At 42.6% G+C, this 22,663-nt stretch overlaps 1 protein-coding gene across 20 annotated transcripts in view; it reads right to left on the reverse strand.

The window, feature by feature from the left end:
* The window catches only part of NEDD4L (NEDD4 like E3 ubiquitin protein ligase), a 368,499-nt gene that overhangs the window by 24,315 nt on the left and 321,521 nt on the right, over positions 1–22,663 (reverse strand). For all 20 annotated transcript variants that reach the window (XM_055297882.2, XM_055297880.2, XM_055297875.2 and 17 more), the window contains 6 exons: positions 20,183–20,241; positions 13,099–13,164; positions 11,178–11,407; positions 9,539–9,660; positions 6,986–7,056; positions 4,197–4,292 (listed from right to left, as the gene is read on the reverse strand). In XM_055297882.2, the coding sequence (XP_055153857.1) occupies positions 4,197–4,292; positions 6,986–7,056; positions 9,539–9,660; positions 11,178–11,407; positions 13,099–13,164; positions 20,183–20,241 (644 nt within the window). The remainder of the gene's footprint in view (positions 1–4,196; positions 4,293–6,985; positions 7,057–9,538; positions 9,661–11,177; positions 11,408–13,098; positions 13,165–20,182; positions 20,242–22,663) is intronic.

Consider the following 22,663-nt stretch of genomic DNA (forward strand, 5'->3'; position numbering starts at 1 on the left):
CGCGCCCGGCCATGGTCTGATATTTCTAACTGTGAAATTAAAAAAAAAGAAGGTTGAAACACCATGGAAGGCTGACTGCATGTCTGTTTCACCCCATGACAACTGCACTCGCTTTGCCCCACTGTGGAAGTGACTTGACTGTTTGGCACTGGGGAGGAATGGGCTTCCTTCTGGGTCAGAGTCAACAGTTTTGCAGAGGGCCAAAGAGGTGAGAGGCTTGTCCGGGCATCATGCTAACGCCTAGATTTCCACATCAACAACTACAAGTACCCACCATGCACCAGGCAAAGTGCTTGTGGGAAGTACACGACAGTGAGTGAGCACAGGGCAGGCATGCGGTTGCCATCATCGGGAGGAAGCTGAGCAGGAGAGACAGGCACTAAACACAAACATAGTCAGAAATGCAAAGTCGTCTGTGGTACATGCCACAGGGCAGGCATGGAAGATGCATAGGGTCTGGGTCAAGGGCTGGCTTCCCTGATGAAGGGACATCTGAACTGAGACTGGGAGGGAGTATGCTCCCAACAGATGGAAAAGAAAGCAGAGGGCCTGAGGCAGGAAGGGGCTTGTGTTGGACAAGCCCAGTGGGGCCTGTGATTCACAGTGAGTCTGGAGGAGGAGCAGGGAGAGCCAGGCCATGCAGGACCTTGTGGGACAAAGTAAGGTTGCGATCTTTATCTCAAGGGCAGGGGAGACCCCTGAAGGTTTCTGGCAGAGGAATGACATGCTCATTTTTATATTCCAAAAAGACCACTCTGCCATTATAGGAAGCCAAATTGGATGTAGAGACTGGTCGGGGGACTAGTGGGGAAGATGGGAGCTTGGACTTGGGTGTGAGTGAGAGAAGAGATCGGGAGAATGCATAGAAGTGAGAAAGGTTTGGGAGGTGTGTGAATAACTCGCTGATGGACTGGATATGGGAGATGAGATCCATATGCAGCTGTTTAACTTGCTCTAAATTCCTTCCCAGAGTGCAAAATAAATACGTGAGTTCCCTGTTAATCAGGACAGCTCTCTTAAAAAGGCAAGGCAGTAATTCAACAAACTGGGCACCTAATTCTTACCTTACTCATCTCGTGGGTCTGTTTTGATTAATGCATTACTCTACTTGATCCTACCCAAAAGTCAGAAGAAGAATTCACAACATTAAACGAGGAGGTCTGAGAACTGTTTTTAATGAAGATCTGGCCTGAACGATCATCAGAAGCTTTATTAGAGGCCTGCTTAAAAACTCCAACGCTGTGTTTGATTTTCATTTATGAGATGGAAACAATTACATTTAAATGTAATTAGGAAGGTTTCCCAGATCATTTGCTTCTGACTGTGGCATTGTTAACAGTTTTCTGAATTGGGTTAATTTGGTCATATGGTTTTCTATGGATGGATCCACACAAAGACTTTTTTAATGCATTTGACACACAAGACTGATTTTCAGTCTTCCTTGGTTCTCTACTTCCACTCCTTTCTTCATATGTTAAAAATGAAAGGAAAATACTTCCAGGGTGACTAACCATGTCTAATCGTTTGAAAATGGGCAGTTTAAGACCCTTCAATAGGTCCGGCTTTTTAAAAAAAGCCACCAAGACTCAACTGATTTTGTTTTCTCACACTTAGAATTTCTATTACTTACCACCTTATTCCTATTTTTAACAAGCCAGGTTAGCACTCCTCATTCGTTTGCTCAATACACACTTGGTAGGCATCAACTACATGCTGAGCACTGGAGAGACCCAGAAGACCTCAGGGGGCATAGAGCGCACAGCTTGTCATCAATACCTCAAGGATGGCAGGGAAAGAGGTGATGGGAGAGAGAACGAGAATGCATCGGTACAGAGTGGGCAGTGTCGAGCCAGCAACGTGGCACTGAGGCATCTCTGGGGAAACCCTTGAAGGCACACTGTTTGTTGACGGGTTGACAGGAAGGAGGTGTCAGAGGGTAATGCCAGAGGTGGGTAGGTCTGGATCACGAGGGGTCATACGCCATGCTAACGGTTTTCATTTATGCTGAAGGTCACAAGATGGTCAAGCAGAAGAAGGACATTTTCAGGGCTGCATTTCAGAAATAGTCCGTAAGGGGCTCACAGCTGGAGAACAGGGTAGAGAGCAGCAAAGCAGGAAGAGAGCTGCAGGTAGAGAGCAGCAAAGCAGGAAAGGAGGCGGCCGACAGGAAGCTGTGAGAACAGCAATCAGGAAGTGATCGGGGCAGGGCTAGGGGAGTGCACAGACAGGGACGTGCCAAGGACGGGGAGTCACGGGGCACAGCAAGCCTGGGCACGGGGAGATAGCCTGGGCATGGTGAGATGGCATGAGGAGGGGAGATGGCATGAGGAGGGGAGATGGCATGAGGAGAGAGGGAGATTCTGAGGGGATGCCCAAGTGTCAGGTGGGAGGGGACAGTGGCGGCACTGATGAGACCATAACCGATGTGGGGGCTGGGGAGGAAAAAGTGGCTTTAGCACTGGGACCCGTGAGCCTCTCAGGAGAAGCAGTTGAGGAGGCCGTTAGATCTGGGAATTCTGGAGGCTGGAAGGCAGACGTGGGCTTGAGATAAGAGGCTGGTGGTGAGCACAGACGGATGCAGCTGGAGCCACAGGCAGGATTAGAACATCCAGATAGCAAGGGTGAGACAAAAAAGCAGTGGGTGCAAGACAGCTGGCAGGGTGACACCTGCATCCACAGGGCCAGCAGAGGAACATGAACTTCCAGGGGACTGGAGACCAGCGGGGAGGGGTGAGAGCCTGGAGTGAAAGGCACTGTGCCTTGCAGGCGTCTCTGCGGGGAGTGAGCCATTCTTGTCAGAGGCAGCAGAGGAAGGAGGCAGACAGGGCTGGAGACACCCAGTGCTCTTGGTTCTGGGGAGGCTGCTGGAGACCAGAGGGGCAGCAGCTGAAAAGACTCCTTCCTGCCCTATCACAAGGTCCCCGTGCGGGAGAACAGTGTCTGCCTGTCTGTGAGGATTCTTAGGCATAAAGCACAACACTGCGGGGTGGGGAGGAGGCCGGGAAAGCGGGGGCAACGGGGAGGGGGCACAAAAGGAGATTCTTAAAGGACTTGATCATTTACATTAAGCCACAAGGTCTCTTGCCTCTGGTGCCTGAAGTCCTTCTCTGAGTCTCGCCCAGCCACTGAAGGGTACTATGGACTCCTCAAGTTCCACCCACACCAGGACTCACACTAGAGACTGAAATTTCCTGGCTCAAACACAGGACATGGGAATAACAAGTGATTTTGATATTAATGTGATTATTTTCTTATCCAACAATTTTTACCCTCAGTTATCATTAAATCCTCTAGTGGCATCAGCTTCTTTTCTCAAAGATTCTCTAGCAATCTTTGACATCTAGCAATAAAGAACACGTCTATTTCATTTTTCAGAGGGCAACCATTACAATGAGTTCTATGGTCTAATTAATTTCATAGCTATGGAGATTTAGTCTGAGAGATGGGAAATACCTCTGGGCTTTTGTGGAAGGACAGGTACCAGGGTCAGAGAATATCTTGAGAACACCTCCCAAGCTGCACCATTATTACTGAGTGGCAGATGAAGCAAAGGCTTCAGATTTGAGACAAATACATCATATAGATCCTTAGGATGATGAGAATTATTCCAAGCAGGCAACTTTATCTTTGAAATCCACTTTTAGTGGCCCAACCAAATCCCTGCTGACCAGTCTGAAACTGACTTTGAGAATTAATCCAGCCTGAATAACAGCGTTGGGGCAAAGCAGATGGAATGGTAGAAAAACCTGAGCCTGCCATGCTGAGCCCCACAAGACAAATGTCGCCATGACGACAGAACCATAAAACAGAGAGAAAAACCAATGGCCCTTCCAACATCACCCACTCCTGGTCATGTATTTATATTGCTAAGTCAACAATCGCACTATTTTTTAAAGTAAATTCTAAAACTGAGGCACAAATGAAACATTCACATTTGCTTTGGATTAGAAGAGGTGCTGGTTCATGCCCCCAAGGCCTCTTGGAATTTCTGTAACTTTGCTGGAAGAGAGAAATGGTTGTAATTGGAGTGTGGCTTCCTGGCATGACAAGAAGGTGCTGCTACAATGAGATGAAAATGAACACCTGCAGCTCCTGCTGGTTGTTTCTGATTGTCCAGCAAAGTTGTGTTACAGTCTGTCAAGAAGAAAACGCCCCTTGAAAGCTAAAGAAGAGTTCCCAGGGTTACCTACACGTACCTGTCCAAAGTTTTCTTCATCTATGCAGAACATGAGGTCCAGCTCAGTAGGGTCATTCTCCAGGATCCATTTCAAAGAGTTATAATATTCACTATCCTACAGAATGACACAGGAGTGAAAATTCAGCATTTTTTTTCCCCAAAATACAAACGCGTTTGACTTCTTTAAATAATTACATTCTAATGTAATTCTGTGCAGAATGCTCAAGAAATACGTTACTAATGCAATGTTTCCTGCTCCACCTAAACCAAACCTTCCTCTTTAATTTAAAATATAAGCAAACAAACTGCTTTAGTTGTAATGGGCATGCAGTTAAATCCTGTCCTTGGTGATGCACAGTGGAAGGTACCTACTCTGGATGGTGGATGGAGCTGCTGTACTGGTCTACAAAATTTAACATACAGACAACAGTATACTTTCTTTTATCTCTTTTTTTTTTTTTTTTTTTGAGATGGAGTTTCACTCTTGTCACCCAGGCTGGAGTGCAATGGCATGACCTTGGCTCACTGCAATCTTTGCCTCCCGGGTTCTAGTGATTCTCCCGCCTCAGCCTCCTGAGTAGCTAGGATTACGGGCGTGTGCCATTACACCTGGCTAACTTTTGTATTTTTAGTAGAGATGGGGTTTCGCCATGTTGGCCAGGCTGGTCAATATACTTTCTATCTTTTTAGAGTGAAAATATCATCGCTGTTATTGCAGCACTTTGGGAGGCCAAGGTGGGAGGATCACTTGAGCTCAGGAGTTAGAGACCAGCCTGGGCAACATAGTGAGACCCTGTCTCTATAAAAAATAAATAAAGTTTAAAAAAAGAGTGAAAATATCTAAGGAAAATAGGAAGGATAAAGAATGTTCTAGACTGGGCTTGGTGGCTCATGCCTATAATCCTGTAATCCTCGGCTTTGGGAGGCTGAGGCAGGAGGAGGGCTTGAGGCTTGGAGTTCAAGACCAGCCTAAGCAGCATAGCAAGACGCCATGTCTACAAAAAAATAAGAAATTAGCTAGGCATGGTGGTGTGTGCCTGTGGTCCTAGCTACTTGGGAGGCTGAGACAGGAGGATCACTTGTGCCAGGGGATGGAGGCTGCAGTGAACTATGGCTGTGCCACTGTACTCCAGCCTGGCAAACAGAATAAAATTCTATCTCCAAAAAAAAAAAATAAGTAAAATAATGTCCCAAGTAAGTAAATACCAATAGTTTTAAGTTATCCCCTTTCCTGTGCTTTCATCACTCTCCAGGTTAATGTCAGCCAAAAGGGTGGCCGCTCTGGTTTCAGAATCCAGAGGAGCAGTCACAGGCCTAAGCGCCTGTCCCTGGTCCCTCCACGGTCTCTCCTGCTGGGGACACGACGGGCTGTGAAAAGGGTAAAAATAATACGTGCACTGTATTTTAGGCACTAACTGTTAGCATGTGGTATAGAGTTAGACATTAAGAGAAATTCCTATGCTCCTAGCTGCTTCATCATTCAGTGATGAAAGCAGAAAGCACAAATGCAAGGTGAAAGTGGACACTGGAATCACAGGTGTGCATCCCAACCCACCATGACTGGCAAACCAGCAGTGGCTTCAAGGGCACTGCTGGCTTCTTCCTCTCCTTTCATACAATGAGGAGTAACAGAAACACTGAGTCAGCGCTGGTCAGGGCCGAGGACACAGCTCATCTACCCAACCATGCTCAAGATACAGTTGGTATCACAGCCAGGTGACGTAACGCAGGAGCTTTTTAACTCAAGTGAGCAAACACGAATGAGCCGCAAATACCCCAAATGGACAAACGCGCTTTCCAGTGGCCCTGTGTGTGTGCTGGCATGTGGGCAAACACCCATACACTCTGGAGGTAGATGTGGGGAATAGGTACATTAAAAGAAAAACAGAAGCGGAAGTATATTATAAAAAGAACATCAATTTTTGTTTTATAGAAAATCCTGGCCGGGCGTGGTGGCTCACACCTGTAATCCCAGCACTTTGGGAGGATGAGACAGGAGGATCATAAGGTCAGGAGATCGAGACCATCCTGGCCAACATAGTGAAACCTTGTCTCTACTAAAATACAAAAAAAAAAATTAGCCGGGCATGGTGGCGTGTGCCTGTAATCCCAGCTACCTGAGAGGCTGAGGCAGGGGAATCACTTGAATCCGTGAGCTGAGATGGCACCACTGCACTCCAGCCCGGGTGACAGAGCAAGACTTCATCTCAAAAAAATAAAAATAAATAAATAAAAAATAAAATCCTTCCAACTCTAAAACAGTCTGTCTAGGTAAAATTAATGTTAAATGCAACATGAAAACCCAAATCACTGCTTGGAGAACGTCTCAAGTGTTCACTTGCCTGAGCTGTGGCGTCACTCATCCATGTCTAGGATGTCTGCCTGATATTCTTCCTATTGTTTTGAACTTTGCCTCTGCCATTTTTATGAGGTCAGGAAATAGAGGAAGAGCGCATGAAGCTCTAAACATTCAGTAGCAGCAGTTTTTATAGAAAACACAGGTTACCATAGATCTTCAGCTGTCTCTTGGATTTAGTAAGTTCAAATGAGTCCTGTGCCGGGTAAGCAGAGGAAACTGGGATTTGGATGTATCCACCCTGGGTACCATGGTCCCAGGAAATGTGAACAATGATTTGCTTATTACAAGAATTAGATCAATGAACTTTTCAGGCAATTAAATGTCTCCTGTTGTTCACATGGAATGCAACACCCATAAAAGTGGCTGAGACTACAAATATGGCTCTCCAATACCTTCCCATAAGACATAAGTGCCCGCTGATGGCCAGTGTGTGACCTGCATTTACTCACCACAGATTCCATGTCATTCAGGGTTATCTGCTTTCCCAACATCATCTTGTAAAATGGTCTAATGAAGAAACCTAAAATACGGTAAACACTGGGTTTAGTTTCAGGTTTTTGATACTGCTATGTATCAGAGCATGAAAGAAAAGATTAACCTGCTTTCAATGTAAATGAGAAACCAGGACGGAGTAACCAAGGGCCTTCTGCAGTATTGCACAAGTGAGGAGGCGAGATCAGGGGGAGAGTGGCACGAGGAGAGCAGCTGTGCTAAGAGAGATGGCTCAGCAGAGGGGGGCCAGAAAGGCCTCTGGGAGGTGACAGATGAGCTTCAAGGTCAAGCAGAGTCCGCAGTGCAAATCAGGCATAGGAATTGGGGGAGAAAAGGGCACACTAAGCAGAGGAACAAGCCTGGGGACTTGCCAGCAGTTTGCCAGGGCAGGCAGACAGGCCAGAGAAGGGGCCGGCAGTACACAGCCCACATGGGGTGCTGGAGAGTTGGGGTGCTCTCTGAGGGCAGTGGGGAGTCAGTGAAAGGCCCAGTGAAATTCCATCTGTCTTTTGTTATCATTGCTTGGGCAGCGATGGGGAGAAAGCACAGGAAGGGGACAGGCTGGAAACGGGGGAGGCCACGGAGAGGGCCTGTGCAACCTCCCGGGGAGGGACGGCAGAGGCCTCAGGGAGGCAACAGTAGCAAGGTCAGCCTCCCACCATTCAGGCGTCTTGCAGGGGCCTCCATTTCACCTGATCCAAAGGCATCATGTACCTCCTCACAGGGGGCCCTGACCCCACCAGACCTGGCACCCCAGGCTCCTGCTTCTGCTCCTTCATCCCCCCACCAGGCACCAACCCTCTGCAGCACAGGCCAACTCTCCCTGGCTCAGCATGGCCCTATACAGGCTCCAATAGACTCCAGTGTCTGGGGAAGTAAAAGCATGAAGCTGACCAGGGGGAGCAGTGGACAGATGCGCGGAATGAGCCCTGCCGACAGGGACATTCCCATCTGTGGGAAATTTGAAGATACTGCTGACTAGGCCCATCTATGTGCACTTGGACTCTTAAATGTGCAATTCCAGGTTTATATCGTGATCACTCTTGTGGGGGTCACTTTAGCTGGCTCCTTGAGACCCTGAGTGGTTCTTGCTTCCGCCCATCTTCTTCCACAGAGCCTTGAGTCTAGGCCGGTCCTCACTCATCTGAAATGACCCCAGCCTCTGAATGCTCAAATGCTACCCCACCTCTGAGGTGCAGCTCATCCTGGGAAAGACTCCCTGCGCCTCCAGCCAAGTCACTTTCTCCTCTGAGGACTCAATGCGTTCCCTTCTGCTTGGACACTATCACTGTGATTCTTCTGGTTTTGTTCTCATCTCTTTTCCCCCAACTAAAATATAAGCTGCCTAAGGTCAGGATCATATCTTTGCTTCTCTATTACCCCCTGTTATAGAAGGTATTAAAGATGCTGTAGCAACTAACAGCATCTTCTCACTTGCATACAGTGACTAAACTGACTTTCTGAGAAAGTTGGAGTGAATTTGAGCAGGCTGAAATAATCTATGGCCTGACTCCAAAGCTGGAAATTAAAACATATTCACACTATATGTACATGGAAAGAGTGTGTGGTTTAGTTTCCTTCTAGAGGAAAAAAAGTGTTTACTGTTGCCCTCCTACCAAATAAAGCATTAAAATCAGAGTATCAATATCAGCTACCAATTAACAGTAAAAACATATTCATAGGAAAAGTACAGAGGGTATTCAAATTATTTATTAGAAGAGCTAAGCCTCCACAAATGCAATGAACACAGTTCCCTTGGAAATATCTTTCTTATAAGTTACTGCAATGTCAATCTCAAATCCTACTCTCCCTCTTCCCATCCTCAACCACTCTACCTCCAAGCTCTTAAAGGATATTTCTGATGCTTTTTCCTCACTGATGATTCCTGTAGTGTTTTCTTAAGGACACTATTTTGAATTGGCCAAATCTTTTAGAAGTCTCTAAGCCTACAGATACTGCTAGATAGAGGGTTTGACTTCTAACTTTCAAGGTACCTTGAAATTCTTCCATGATTTATATGCTTTAAATAAGAATGAAATTATTTTGTGTTATTTGTTTCAGGGTTAATGCCTTAGCCGAGCGGTAACATTATTTTGAAATTATTTAGTCCCTTCAAATTAAAAAATAATTTGGGGACAAATGCAATAATCACAGGATATTAGACGGATGAGATCATTTTAATTAACTTTTCAATTAGTTTTTCCATCTGTTATCAAATCTTGCTTTCACTAAAGTTATTCCAGAAAACATACAAATGTATAAATACATAATGTTCTGTGTTTTACACTGAAGTTAAAAAAAACTTTTGTTTTTAACTGTGTGTAGACACTATGTCTTCAGTGCCCCAAATAAGCTACCAGAGAAAAGCACATCCATTACGGGCAAAAGATAAAAATACTTTATGAGTAAACCAGTGAAGCTTTTGCTTAAAAACCCGTGATGCGAAAGATAAGACACCTACCAGTGAACCGCAAGCAGCACTGACCTATTTTTATTACTTCAAGACTTACCATCTAAGAGCTTCCCATGAAATACGGCCAGACCAGCAACTCTTCCAATAAAAGTGAAGTAGGACAAATGATCTTCATTACAGAGGCCTGAATTAGGGTTGATCTGAAGGGTGTAGTTGTCCCTTTTGAGGAGAAAGAGAAGAAAAGCCCAATCACACTTTCAAATGCAAGATTTTGCATATTTCTTTGCCACCTATCACTCAACTTTTACAGTGTCCTTGTGAGCATTCTGTACCTAGTGGGAAAAGGTGTGGGCTAGAGGACCTGACTTACCACATGCTCAACCATGACCCACCATGGAGGCTGACGCATACGCACTCTAAAGTCAATTACACCACAAGAAACGCTGATGTTTGACTGTTTTTGACCTACAAAATGTCTATTTCATATGGTTCAGCCAAATATCTTGGGGAGATGAGAAACTCCACATAATAAAGGGGCTGTGTAGGGATTCCCAAAGATGTGAGTCCTTTAGGTCGTCTCTCTGATGAAGGAAGTTTAATTCCTTCCAGAGGCTTTTGGCTTGGCCATAAGATGTTTCCTATGGGCCCAACCCTTGGTCTGTCTTCTGACCACTACTCTGCTCTGAAAAGGCCTCAAGGGGATTAGGAACAGGATATGGCTCTCTCGATGATGCAAACCGGCAAATGTTTAGATTTGTCCAAATGACCTTGCTTGGTTCACAATCATGCAGATCAGTAGTTTTCAAACTGGGATCACAGACAGATTCTTCCGGTGGGGTATCTTTCAAAATGTGGAGGAGAGGTAAAGATCTTGTCTCTCCCCGCCCTGCCCTCCACCTTCAATAGTTGGATAAATTGTACATAGTGGGCTTTCTCATGGGACTCAGTCACAATAACAACAAATCAATTGGGCAATTCTTGGCTAGAGCAACCAAGAAGAACGTACTGAGGTTGCCTTCCAAATGACCCCCAGGAGATTGGTACCAGGTGGGAGACGTGGGGGAACCCACGTCCCCTTAGGGCCCAGGGCTGGAGTGATGACAAATGCCCTTCAGCAAGGTTAATGACTATTCTACTGGGGGCTTGGGTGCAGCCCAACCCTTGGAGGATTCAGAGTCTGAAGGAGGAATGGCAGGCCTGGAAGTAGCCGATGTTAATTGCTCAGAAAGCAATTTAGTCTGCCTCAGTTTCCAAGCCTGGCAATGATGAAATCCTAATGCAAGGGGAAACCTGGTTCTTTCCTTACAGGAGCAGGGCATGGTCCTAGGTCCTCAAAGTCCTTACAAGTTGCCTTTACACAGAGACCTCAGAAATGACTCTTGTTCAAAAAACACCTCCTTTTTTTTTGAATTCTAACCCTGCCAAGTCCTCCTCTTGAACACTGCAAATGAAAATTGCCTCCTGTTCCTTACCATAATTATCCACGTTTTCAATTTCAACTCCATGAACCCAATAGACTAGAAACAACATCAATGTTAGATGTTCACAGAGTACACTATTTCTGCAGTTAGAGTCAGAACCTGTTCTAGACTCGCAAGGGGCTGTGGGGTGAGGAGAGAATAAACTCAGCAGAGTTAATGCATCTCGAACTCGTGAGCTGCTTATTCTTTCATTCTGTTTAAATTCATACAACTCTCTCAGTGGGGGACACACTCTGGGTGTGGCCATATACTTACGTGGCAGAGTACTCAAAGAGGCCGTAGTAGGGGTTGAACATCTCTTTGGACAGTAAGAAGAACCATTCTCTGGCCACACCCCCATAGTCAAGACCTTTCTCTGATTCAAACTCAATCCACAGTCTAGCTTTTAGGACATCTGGTCTTTTCACAGACATAATTCTCCGATAGGACTCTTCAAATATGTTATTTCTGTGAAGTTTCATTTCAAACCTATTGGGGATATCAGCCTACACAAAAGACAAAAGAAAACACATAATTATACAGTAATTACATACTTTGTTTTCTAATAAAAACAACAACAAATGGTAGAAAAGTTGGCAGTCCTCAAAGAAACAGGCAGTGACAAATGTTGGAACCATTTGAGTGACAAATGTTGGAACCGAAATTCTCTCCTTCAGGGGTTTTCCCTTGCAGACAGAAAGCCTCGCTGTGTCACAATGGGACATATGGCATCCACTAGTGATGTTCGGGAAAGTCAGAACTCTGCTGCGAAGGAGAACATCCTCCTTGACCCCTTTAATAAACAACTGTGGGCACTTCTCCAGCATAGGGCAACTGAAAGGCAGTCAACTGTATCTGTTGCTTCACTCAAGAGACTTTAGCCCAGGTAGTCAAAACCTGTAACAATCCCCACCTGGCCAGGTTGGGCCCATCCATGCTCAACAATGGCAGGGCTGCCAGGTGGTAGATATAATCCATGGTGCCTCAAGTCCATTTTGTTGCCATGGGGAGTGGGATCCTGATTATGCCAAGTGTGGGGAAAGCAGCCCAAAGCATGGTTTGCTGACATGAAAATAACAAAAACACTTGACCAAGGCTGTGGCAACTGCCTCCTGCAAAGAGGCGGTCCACACTTGGTCTGGCTGTAAGAATGAATCTGCAGAGATGGTTTCCGGGTAGCAGACACTGCTATGTGAGAGCCACAGAGTGAGACTGGGTGATGACCACAAAGTCATCATCATTACCAGGGCACGTGACTCACAAAGAAAACTGTAGAATTTTCAGTGTTCATTTGAGTTTTGAAGGCAAAGAATCATTTCAATAGCAGTTATCCGCAAGCTCTTGAATCAGAACTTTGGAACAGAGACCAAAACCCCTAAATGACAGCAGACATTATGCCCCATTCAGAGATGTCCCCAGGCAGGAGGAACCAGCTGAGGGGAGGTGGCAGGGAGAGATGGCAACGGAGCTCAGGCCACCGGAGGGGGTCTGAGCTGCAGCTGCTTCTCTCCCCTCCCTAGAGGTGTAACCACAGTGATGGAGAAAATCAAAGAGAAAACTGCTAAGGAGGAATCGGAAAGTAAAACAGAAGATGCAACGTTGAACAATTTGGGGGTGGTGTGTCATTAGAAAATGTAATGTTATAATTTAAAACATTGCCCATAAAAATTTTTAGAGTTTCTCGGTTTTAAACTGCCAGGGATAATTATAAGCAGAAAATTACATTTGGACCTAATACTGCCAATTATTATAATTAAATATAACTTTATATTATAAATATTGTAGTTGAAACTAAGCTTTTGCATTTACAAGGAAGGACTTGAACATTTTTCTAACTGGGATCCAGGTTTATTAAATATGATAACTGTGCATAATTGAATAGGCTTCCCCAGATTTTGTGACTAGGGTTCTGAATTATTTTATATCCCATAAAAATCATTGCTGTCTTTTCATGTATTACATACGAAATTACCCTTCAGGTGATTTGATATGTAATACTGAGTTAATCTTCACTTACCATTTCTGTTAAAAAGAAAATTCAGATTTTAGAACCAGGAGGATCAAAATGCAGTGAGAAAAGGAAGGTAATATTTTTAGCATTCATATAAAAGTAACAACCAAGTTGTTCTCACTGAAGTAACTGTGGTAACTTACAAATGACTAACACAAAGCATTTTTGGAAGGCATGATTACTCACAGGTTTCTTTAATTTCTTCCTGAAGTAGTCATATTTCTGCTTAAATTCTCTGGAATAAGGAACAGCCTGGAAGATAAATTTATAAATATAGATAATGCAAACAATACACTTGAAATTTTATGTAGACTGAGGCAACATTCAAGAGAATTTCATGAATCATAAACCGTAAATTCTCACTTCTCAGATTATCCATGGAAAAATTAGATAATGTCTACACAGCACAGGGGAGAGTCCTAGAACTGATGAGGGCTAATCAGCTTTGAATGCAGCTTTCACCCCTGAAAACAGCTATACTGCTGTTTGAGAAACCATTTAGGGGTACGCTACACAAACTAAACATGCTTTCCAACTGACTTTTGTCAGAATATGAGTCACGGTGTTTCTGTTTTTCTTTTTTGCTGTGGTTTAGGTAAGAGTTTTAACATACAACCCATAATGACCTGTGCTAGCATTTTGAAAAGTCTAATTATGGTTTAATGAATTTTTGTGGGGAAATACAACGAGCAGAAAGGGAAGTGAACTGACCCTCCTGTCAAGTAATATAAAACCAGGCAGATGGCATTCTCAAAAAATCCTCAATTTAGGAGTCAGAAGGTTTGTCTCCTAATATTTAGTGGTCTTGGGCAAGGATTTCTTTAAATCTCAAATGCTTTATCTATGAAATAGAGTGATGGTACCACAGTTGAGGGCTCAGGAATTGAGTTAACTATAGTCATTCAGGCAAAGGAGTAACATCTTAATGTAGTCATTTAATCTTTATTTGCTATGTTGTAAAGTGGCTTACAATATCTTAGAGTCAGGGCCCTGAGTCTCGGCTACTGAAAAAGCTTACAATATTTTTATGAAGCAAAAAAGATAGGGTTTTGCATATACACAGACATTAACTATGACAGCCTCGAAAACAACTCATTGCTTTTTAGCCACTAGTATGAATTTCAGCAGAGAATACTTCTGCTGTTATCATTTTGGCCTAAGTTAATAAAATATACTGATCCTTAGTCTAATATCTCCAGACTCCAAACCTTACACTTTCACCATACTTATCTTGACCAGAAAGAGAAGAAACGAAGAACATGAACTTCCCTCCTTTATAGTTTTAAGACATGTTTATATAAAAAACTAACCCAAAACAAAACAAACAACCACTCTTCCAGAAAATGAGCATGTCAGTGTTTTGCTCTGTAATTCCAGAGCAATAAATACATCATCTTTATATAGCTTAGGAGCAATCTATGGACAATTTATACCGCCTATGGTCTTTTCTTAGTTTTTAAGCCAGTCTTCTTTGATTTTCCACTGAACAACAGATCTGGCCTCACATCCTATTTGTTTTAGGCAGTGTTTAGTCTGATGAAACCACATAGCAATCCTGAGTCTAGGCAAGGTATAAATTTGTTAATACCTGGACAACCACCAAAATAAGAAAAAGAACACACGTTCCGACATAAGCCAATAAAGAGATCATGTTTTCTGCTCTACCAATAGCACATCCCGTCACAAACTAAAATTTCCTCTCAAGTTTATGTCTCACTTTCTGGTCTTCATTCTCATCCATTCAACCGATACTTCTTGAGCACCTACTCTGTGCAAGGCATTTTAGGTGCCAGAAAAATAACAGTACATAAAGCAAAGGTAGCTTTCCCAGTTCCCTCCTGGAGCTCACAAGCTGTTGAGAGCAACAGGAAATAGGAAATCAATGAACAAACCATGGTAGTGCTATGAGGAAAAAAATTGGCCCCCGCAGGAACTAAAAAAGTGACTTCCTTCCACTCTCTCCTGCCAGCGTTAGAAGGCCTGCACTCTCGGGTAGACTCTCATCAGCTGGCTCTGCAACATATCCTCTCTACTAAGGAGTTTCTTAACTGTTAAGTGGAAGGATCTGACTGGATGAACAAACGTGATTCAGCTCTTCTCTTTCTGAAAGTCTGTGATTCCCAGCAACTATTTTTTGTTTGTTCCTGTATTCGTGAGGGTTCTCCAAACATCACGGTTACATCACAGTTCCCCCTACTCCTGAAAATGTTGGAAAAAAAAGCTTAAACAGTCATCACTGTGTATGCAAGTTCGACTGTCTTAAATGACAAATTCCCCAAGGAGCAGATTTCAACATGTGGCCCCCAGCCTGTGAAGCCCGTTCCCTTGCCTGCTCTGTCTCCTGGCAGGGGCTGAGGAGGTGTGGGTGGAAATGTTGAGATATTTCAGGCCTTTCTCCTTCTGGGGAATGATGCGTGAAAGCTGAAAAATCACTGTCTTCCTCTTGTACTCATTATCTTTTCTCTCCAGAGGTAGTTTTCATGACAGAATAAGAAGAGCAAGTTTTTACATTCTCTTCCTGAAAACTTTCCAACAACGTACCAGGACAAACATCCTTCCAGTGCAGCTTCTGAAGAGATTACACGTACATTTTTTTTTTTTATTGGACCAAATCATTTGTTCTCATTTGAAAATCTCGAATGTCATTTTCTGGCTTACAAGTTAGCTTCTAAAATAGGTCTACGTGAAAAATGAACATTTCTGTTGATAAAAGCCCTTTTGCTCTGCATTAAATCTGTGTTCCTGTTTTGGGTGCCGAATGAAAATCTGCCTTATTGTGCAAGTGGGTTCTAAATGTTTTCACATCATCACTGTCCAGGTGACACCGGAGCTCCTTGCACAGAAGGGCTCATGCCCGGCGTGGGGACATCAGTGACACCAGCACATCTGGGGCTTCGGTCCTGATTCCGACCCTTGCAAGGACTGTCAGCAACAGAATAAGCTTTCTGAGCTTCTGACAAATTGGAAATAACAACATTTGCCCTGCCTTTCTGAGGCGACGGCTGTGAGTTTCAAATCAGCTGATTATAAAGTTGTTGGAAAAATGAAAGTGTTACACAACATCAGATACTGTTCATGACAGCAGCATGCGCGAACAGCACTTACTAAATGCTATTACTAGTGATATTTGCTATACACAGAGCATGCTAACTTACAGGAATGCTGAACACTGAGCTGCCACAGAAAGGGTCCTCTCTCCCTAAAAATATGTAGAAATGCTAGGCCTACTTAGAACTGATATTTTTAAAACTTGGGAAGAGAAACTCTAGGTACTAGGTAAGCAGAAAGACTCACAATTAGAGAAATCAGTGGGCACTGGACCTAGACATAGGGGCTTGGGTTTTAATCTCCCATGGGGACACAGAACTTGGCCTTTGGTCTACGTGACGGAGAAAGAACAGTCATTGTTTAAAACCTAACATCTGGAAAGGGGACAAGAAAACTCTACCCACCGGACCAGGGAAGTTGCAAGGAAGCTTACCTTCTGTCCAGGACCATAAATGGGAGAAAAACAAAAAGAAACAGACCTGTAATAAATCCATACTCCAAGCCTGTGCCAAAGTGGGTATGAGGTCCACAATTATACTGACTGGGGGTGCATGAACCCAAGCTAAGAAGTTAACAGTAAATACAGGTCAGGACTTACAAAAGCCTCACAGGAAAAAAAATGAGCTCGCTCATGCTCTCTCTCTCCCTCTCGCATGCATGTACACACACACACACACACACACACACACACACACACACACACACACAAATTATAAACTGAACTAGGCAATAATCTACACTCTTAAGGAGAGTCAACAGACATAGTGGGAGATTTAATGCTCCTAGGACCAGAGATAATAGAATAATCTGAAAGAGGCTAAGAAATAAATATCTTAAAAATAATAAAGAGATGAAAGCATCAAAAATAAAGAGATAAAGAGAACAGGACAGAATAACTACGAAGACAAAAGCAAATTTTAAACGACCAAATAAAACTTTGAGCAATTAAATTTAGTCACTGAAATAATAAACACAATGAACTGACAAAGAGATTACAAAAAAAGCTTAAAGAAATAACTGGAAGAGCTAAGTAATAACTCACAATACAGCAGTGAGAGACAGAAAACACAAAAGTTAAGAGATAAAGCAGACCATGTGAAAGAGAAGTAAATGTCCAACAGGAGTTACAGAAACAGATACTTAGAATCGGAAAAATGCAATATGTTAAGAAATAATAGCTGAGAATTTTCCAGAACAGAGGAAAGACACAATTCCCATACTGAAGAAGCCTGAGTCCAAAGCAAGATAAATGAAGAGAACTCTACACATAAATACATGATGATAGTGAAACTGTAAAACATCTAAGACACAAATAAAAATTCAAAATCACCAGAGAACAGAGCCATTTACCTACACAGAAACGACAATGAGATTGACAGCAAACCCGTTATCATCATTTATGGAGGCCAGAAGACATGCAGGAGAATCTCCAAAGCACTGAGGGAAAATAATTTAACCAAGATTTCTATCATCAGCTGAACTTTCAATAGAGAGGTCAAATGAGACCTTTTGAGTCAAAGAGTAAGAGATATTACCACTCTCAGACTGTCACTGGCAGTGCTGCTGGGCAGAAGTGCTCAAACCTGAGGGGGCACCGGAATCCCTGGGAGAGCAGTTAAAACAAAGACTGGTGTCCCACCCCCAGAGGTGCTGATTCAGTAGGTCTGGGGTAGGACCTGAAAACTTGCATTTCTAACCAGCTCTCAGGCGATACTGATACTCTGGTCAGCAGACCACACAGTAAGAACCATAAACTGGACTAGACTTCACTAAGATCAAAACTCACCCCAGAAAAAAAATGGATGGAAGAACCAATGGTGGGCGAACCAATGGTGGGCAAAGAAATTTGTCTACATTTAGTCAAATTAAAGTATGGACAGTAGGGAGAAAAAAGATAAAACATATTAATGACTATTTGACTATTAGGAAAGTTTAAAGCAAGGTAGTTTTAAAATTCCACCCAACAATGACGTGGCAAATGGGAGTGGGAAGAATGGCATTCAAGTTCCCTGAGGTCCTGATGTTAAGAAGAGTAGACAGTGTAACCCTAAGTCAAGTATGTTGGTTAAACAGTTTAATGTGAGAGCTATAAGAATAGAAATAGAAAGTACAGCCTGCAAGCACATAGAGAAAATAAAAGAGAGAGTACTCTATCAATTGAATAAAAGGCAAGAAAGAAGATAAATATCGCAAGAGAGAAAAGATATGCTAAGCAGCAAATAAGAACAAAGAGAGAAAGACAACGTAGTTATATACACCTCAGACAACATCGACAGGGCAACAATCACCACAGAGACTGACACAACTATCTTGACTAGATCCAATAGCAAAACAGCAATGAGAATGTAGATAATTTGAACACCACAGGCTTGACCTAATGGATACATAAGGAACTCTATATTCAACCAAAGACACAGTACGCATTCTTTTTAAACAGAAAAAGAACATTTACAAAAAATGATCAAGCTTCCAATGAAGTTTTAAATAAACATCCAATAATAAATATTCTATAGACAATATTATCTGACCATAATGCAATAAAATTAGAAATCAATAAAAAAATGAATAGGCACAACCCTCCCATACTCTTAGAAACTAAAAAGCATATTTTAAATAATTCATAAGTCAAGAAGAAAAATCAAATGAAAATTGCCAAATATTTAGAACTGAATGACAACAAAGGCCGAATGTCTACTAAGTTGATAATTACCTAAATACAGATTCTCTTATTGAAAGCAATATAATGAATAATAATAATAAAAATGAAGGAATAAACAAGGCTCTTTTATTAATAGAAAACAGAGAGCTTTTTCTTGGGGGCAAATCTACTTGGCTTTATGATGCTAAGCAATTTTCAGTAAGATTTAATAAGGACTAGTAGTGTTTGAGTGACAGTCAGTAATTGATAAGTGATAAAAATACTTGAAAAGGCTTCAAAGTTACGTCAAAACTCTTCTGCCACTTAAAAAGAATAGTTTCTTGAATTTACTTTGTTCTAATGATGTAGAAGAGAAAATAATATTCTAACAAACAACTGTGACCGTGAATATATATATTAAAAGGAAGCATCAGAGTAAGGCAGTGTTTAAGCCACATAGAGAAAAAAGTTGACTGTTTTTACCCAGGTATTACTGGGCACTTTGCCTAGGAAATAGTACCCAAATGACTGAACAAATCCAACAAGTAACTAATGGGAGTCAGTTACCAGGGCACATTTGCAATGTAATATCTTTTAAGTTTTCAAATGGACATATCTTACTAATTCAAAACATAATTTGAACGGAATCAGATTAAAGCCATGAAATTGGAATTTTAAATCTACCTACTGGCCTCTTAGCTCAGCATGTGATATAAAAAAAAAAAACCAAAAAAAAAAAACAACAAAAAAAAAAACAAACTTCAGTTCCTTTTGCTCTTCTAGTCTAAGAATCCCAAATTTGCAATCTTCTGCTGATCGCAGTACAACTCCTGTAATTCCAAATTATCTCCCTGCACTCATATAGCCACTGACAAAAGCTGGTGGTGTGCTCTCTGCTGATGAGTGTGGTCCCATTCTACAGACTTGTTAACAAGTGTGAGATACTAAGTGTCTCCTGATGCTCCGGGGAGTGGGGTTCTCACACTGCCTTATGAACACAGTGTGCTACGGTGTTTTAAGAGGTCATCACGCCTGCATCAGAATTGATTCTTTTTCCACCCGGCATATACGAGGGGACCATGAGAACACTGTGGGTCAGCAGAGTTCAAAACTCTTAACTCTGCCAGCTCCTGAACTTAGCTACAATCTCACCCAAACTTCTACAGATTTTTGAAAGTTGTAAAAGATTTAAACTTTTGGCATGCATTTACTACTCCTGGCCTAAAGAAATGATAACACTTTATGAAGATAGGGCTTGGTTTTGCTTCATATAAAAAGGAAGGGAGGAAATTTTGACTATACTTATAGTCCACGCGTTTATAAAGGAGAAGAAAAATGTTTAATTCTGCTGTCGTTATCAAGCTGTTTTCTTTTCCTTTATAATGAAATCTCTGACAGGGCACATGCAGCTGTACCTCACCTGGAAACTTCAGTAAGAAGGAGATGGCAGCAAAGTAGTCCGCTTCTAGTCAACTACTCAATCACACCAGTCCCTTGACATCACCGTTATCAGTAATACACAAGAAACATGTAAACGTGTAACCAAAATCTTATACTGAAGAGGCAGAATTTGAAAATACTGACCGGACCAGTAATAGCTGGATTCTGCAGTCTTGGGTCTTCCCACTGAGTAATTTTGCTATCTGAAAATGTTAAAAAAAAAAAAAAAAAATCAGAACATTAGTTCAAATCTATTCTATGTAAAGAAAGTTTTAGAAGGAAGTATTTCTGGAGTCTTCAAAAGCTGTCCAGTCCCCTACCCTGTGTTCTAAAGACAAATTAGTATTTCAGAGTTAGCAGGTAACTACGCTCTATACGGCAACCCCCCTCACATACTGTTTAGTTAAAAACACTCAATCAAAAATGCACAACTAAAGAGAAACCATCTATTCATACTGTTTTGGGCAAATAACTTGCTAAAATGGGGATTATAAACCCCTGTTCTTTTAAGGATTTATAACTTGATCTTGATTTTCATTTAATTGAAAAAAGGTATTTAAAAAGTCTTAGTTTCCCAAAAGGCTAACAAACACACACAGGATATTTTGCTCATTTCAAATACTTTTCTCTTTACTTATGGTGTTGAAAAACTGCTTTCAATTAAGAATCCTGCATTGAACAAATGAATAATCTATTACATGCTTCACTCATATGCACACAAAAATCAAAGCAGCTTAGGCAGTCCAAAAAAGAGAATTAGATACAGCAGAGGAAGATTACGGAGCATGGTTTCTGTTTGGTCACGTTGGCAAAAGGTGGTTTGCTTTCTTCCAAGTGAGTTAATGTGAACAAGATTGTTCAATGCTATCTATACCATCACTTGTGTAGGTGATAATACACAATAGCTGCCTTAGATCACTTGGTGTTTGTAACCGTGCATAATTAAAAAGACCTTATGGATTCCTGTGTGTGTACTAGGGTGGAGTGGATGGAGGGAGAGTGCAATGGACTCACATGAAAGGTACGGGGGGTGGGGCACACTAGGGGAGAGTAGGTTCTCCGGAGTTTTTGGATATCTAGGTTAGTAAAAAAACAAAAAAACAAAAAAGAAGAAGAAAATTATTTGAAAAGTAAAGAGTGGCCAGGAGCAGTGGCTCACGCCTGTAATCCCAATACTTTGGGGGGCTGAGGCAGGAGGATCACTTGAAGCCAGGAGTTTGGGCCCAACCTGGGAAACATAGTGAGGACCCATCTTTACAAGAGGTTAAAAAAAAAATTAGCCAGGTGTGGTGGTGTACGCCTGGAGTCCTAGCTACTTGGGAGGCTGAGGTGGGAAGATCGCTTGAGCCCAGGGGGAGGCTGCAGTGAGCTATGATTGTGCCACTATGCTCCAGCCCGATCTGCACCTGTCTTGGGGACCAGGGTAGGGGAATGTGGGGGAAGAATACTGATTCTGTTTATTTTCTGTATACACTGTAAGTGAGCTGATAAGAATAATTAGTGAATTCTGTTTTCATGACCATATTAGGAATTTTTAAAAGTCTTATTATTATTTTAATAAAAGCAGAGGAAAAGCTAAAAAAAAAAAAAAGCTACCAAAGCAAGTGATGATTCTAGAATCTTTTGTTTTCATGCTGGCAGAAAATTTACATGAAAAATCTCAACTGTTTGAGAGAATCTTGATGGAAGCAAAAGGCATTTTTGGGTCCCTTACCTTTCACAGAAGACTTTGGAAAGTAAAAGTTGCTATTGTGATGGAAAACAAGAGAAAAGAAAACCAAATAAAGGAAACGGAATACAGCTGAGTAAAAACTGCGCCTTAAAACACCAACTTGGATTATAACTGTATCAATGGATATTGTCATCAAAGCAGAAAATAAATGAATAACTCCCGACTCATGGGGATTCGCAAGTCCTCAGACCAGACCTGAACTTCAAGCTCCATCCTGGACATCTGCATCTGGGTTTCCCATAAGTACTTCAGCTTAACTCTACCAAAACCAAACCTCTGATCACCCAACACCAAAACTGGTAACGTGACCTTGCATTCCAATGTGCAGTATCACAATCCACTCACTGTCCCAATCAGGAACCTGGCCATGTCACTCACTCTGGTGGTCCCGGACCAACCCTCTCTATCCCTGATAAGCTTCTTGCTAGAGGGCTCATTTTTTTTCCCTGAACTGTTCTCTGGGCGTCACTGGGAATTGTCTCACCCCCCAACTCCGGTTCAAGACATCTTCTACAGCTCTGCCAAAAGGATCTCTCTAAAGAACGATTTTGACCCCATCCCTCCCCTCTGGGAAACCCCCTGGGAGCTCCCCACTGCCTGTGGCTTGAGCCCGAGCCCCCACACCTGGCAGATACCCTTTGGCTTGGCCTGTGCGCCCCTGCGGCACACTAGCTGTTTGGAGCAATGCTGCGTTTCTCGGAACGTGGCAGCATCTGCACATATTCACACACCTCCACGCATCCTAGGATCATTCTTCCTGGGGCTCTGTCAGCCTCAATCCTACTCAGTGTTTGTCATCTATCTAAAAAGTGACCCATTCCCTCAGGGCCCCATCCCTGTGCCCAACCACCTCCCAAGCAGATGCAGTCCTTGCCTCTTCTGTTTCTGTGTAA

Source organism: Symphalangus syndactylus, chromosome 1, assembly GCF_028878055.3.
Source record: "Symphalangus syndactylus isolate Jambi chromosome 1, NHGRI_mSymSyn1-v2.1_pri, whole genome shotgun sequence".
In the NCBI taxonomy this organism is placed as follows: domain Eukaryota; kingdom Metazoa; phylum Chordata; class Mammalia; order Primates; family Hylobatidae; genus Symphalangus; species Symphalangus syndactylus.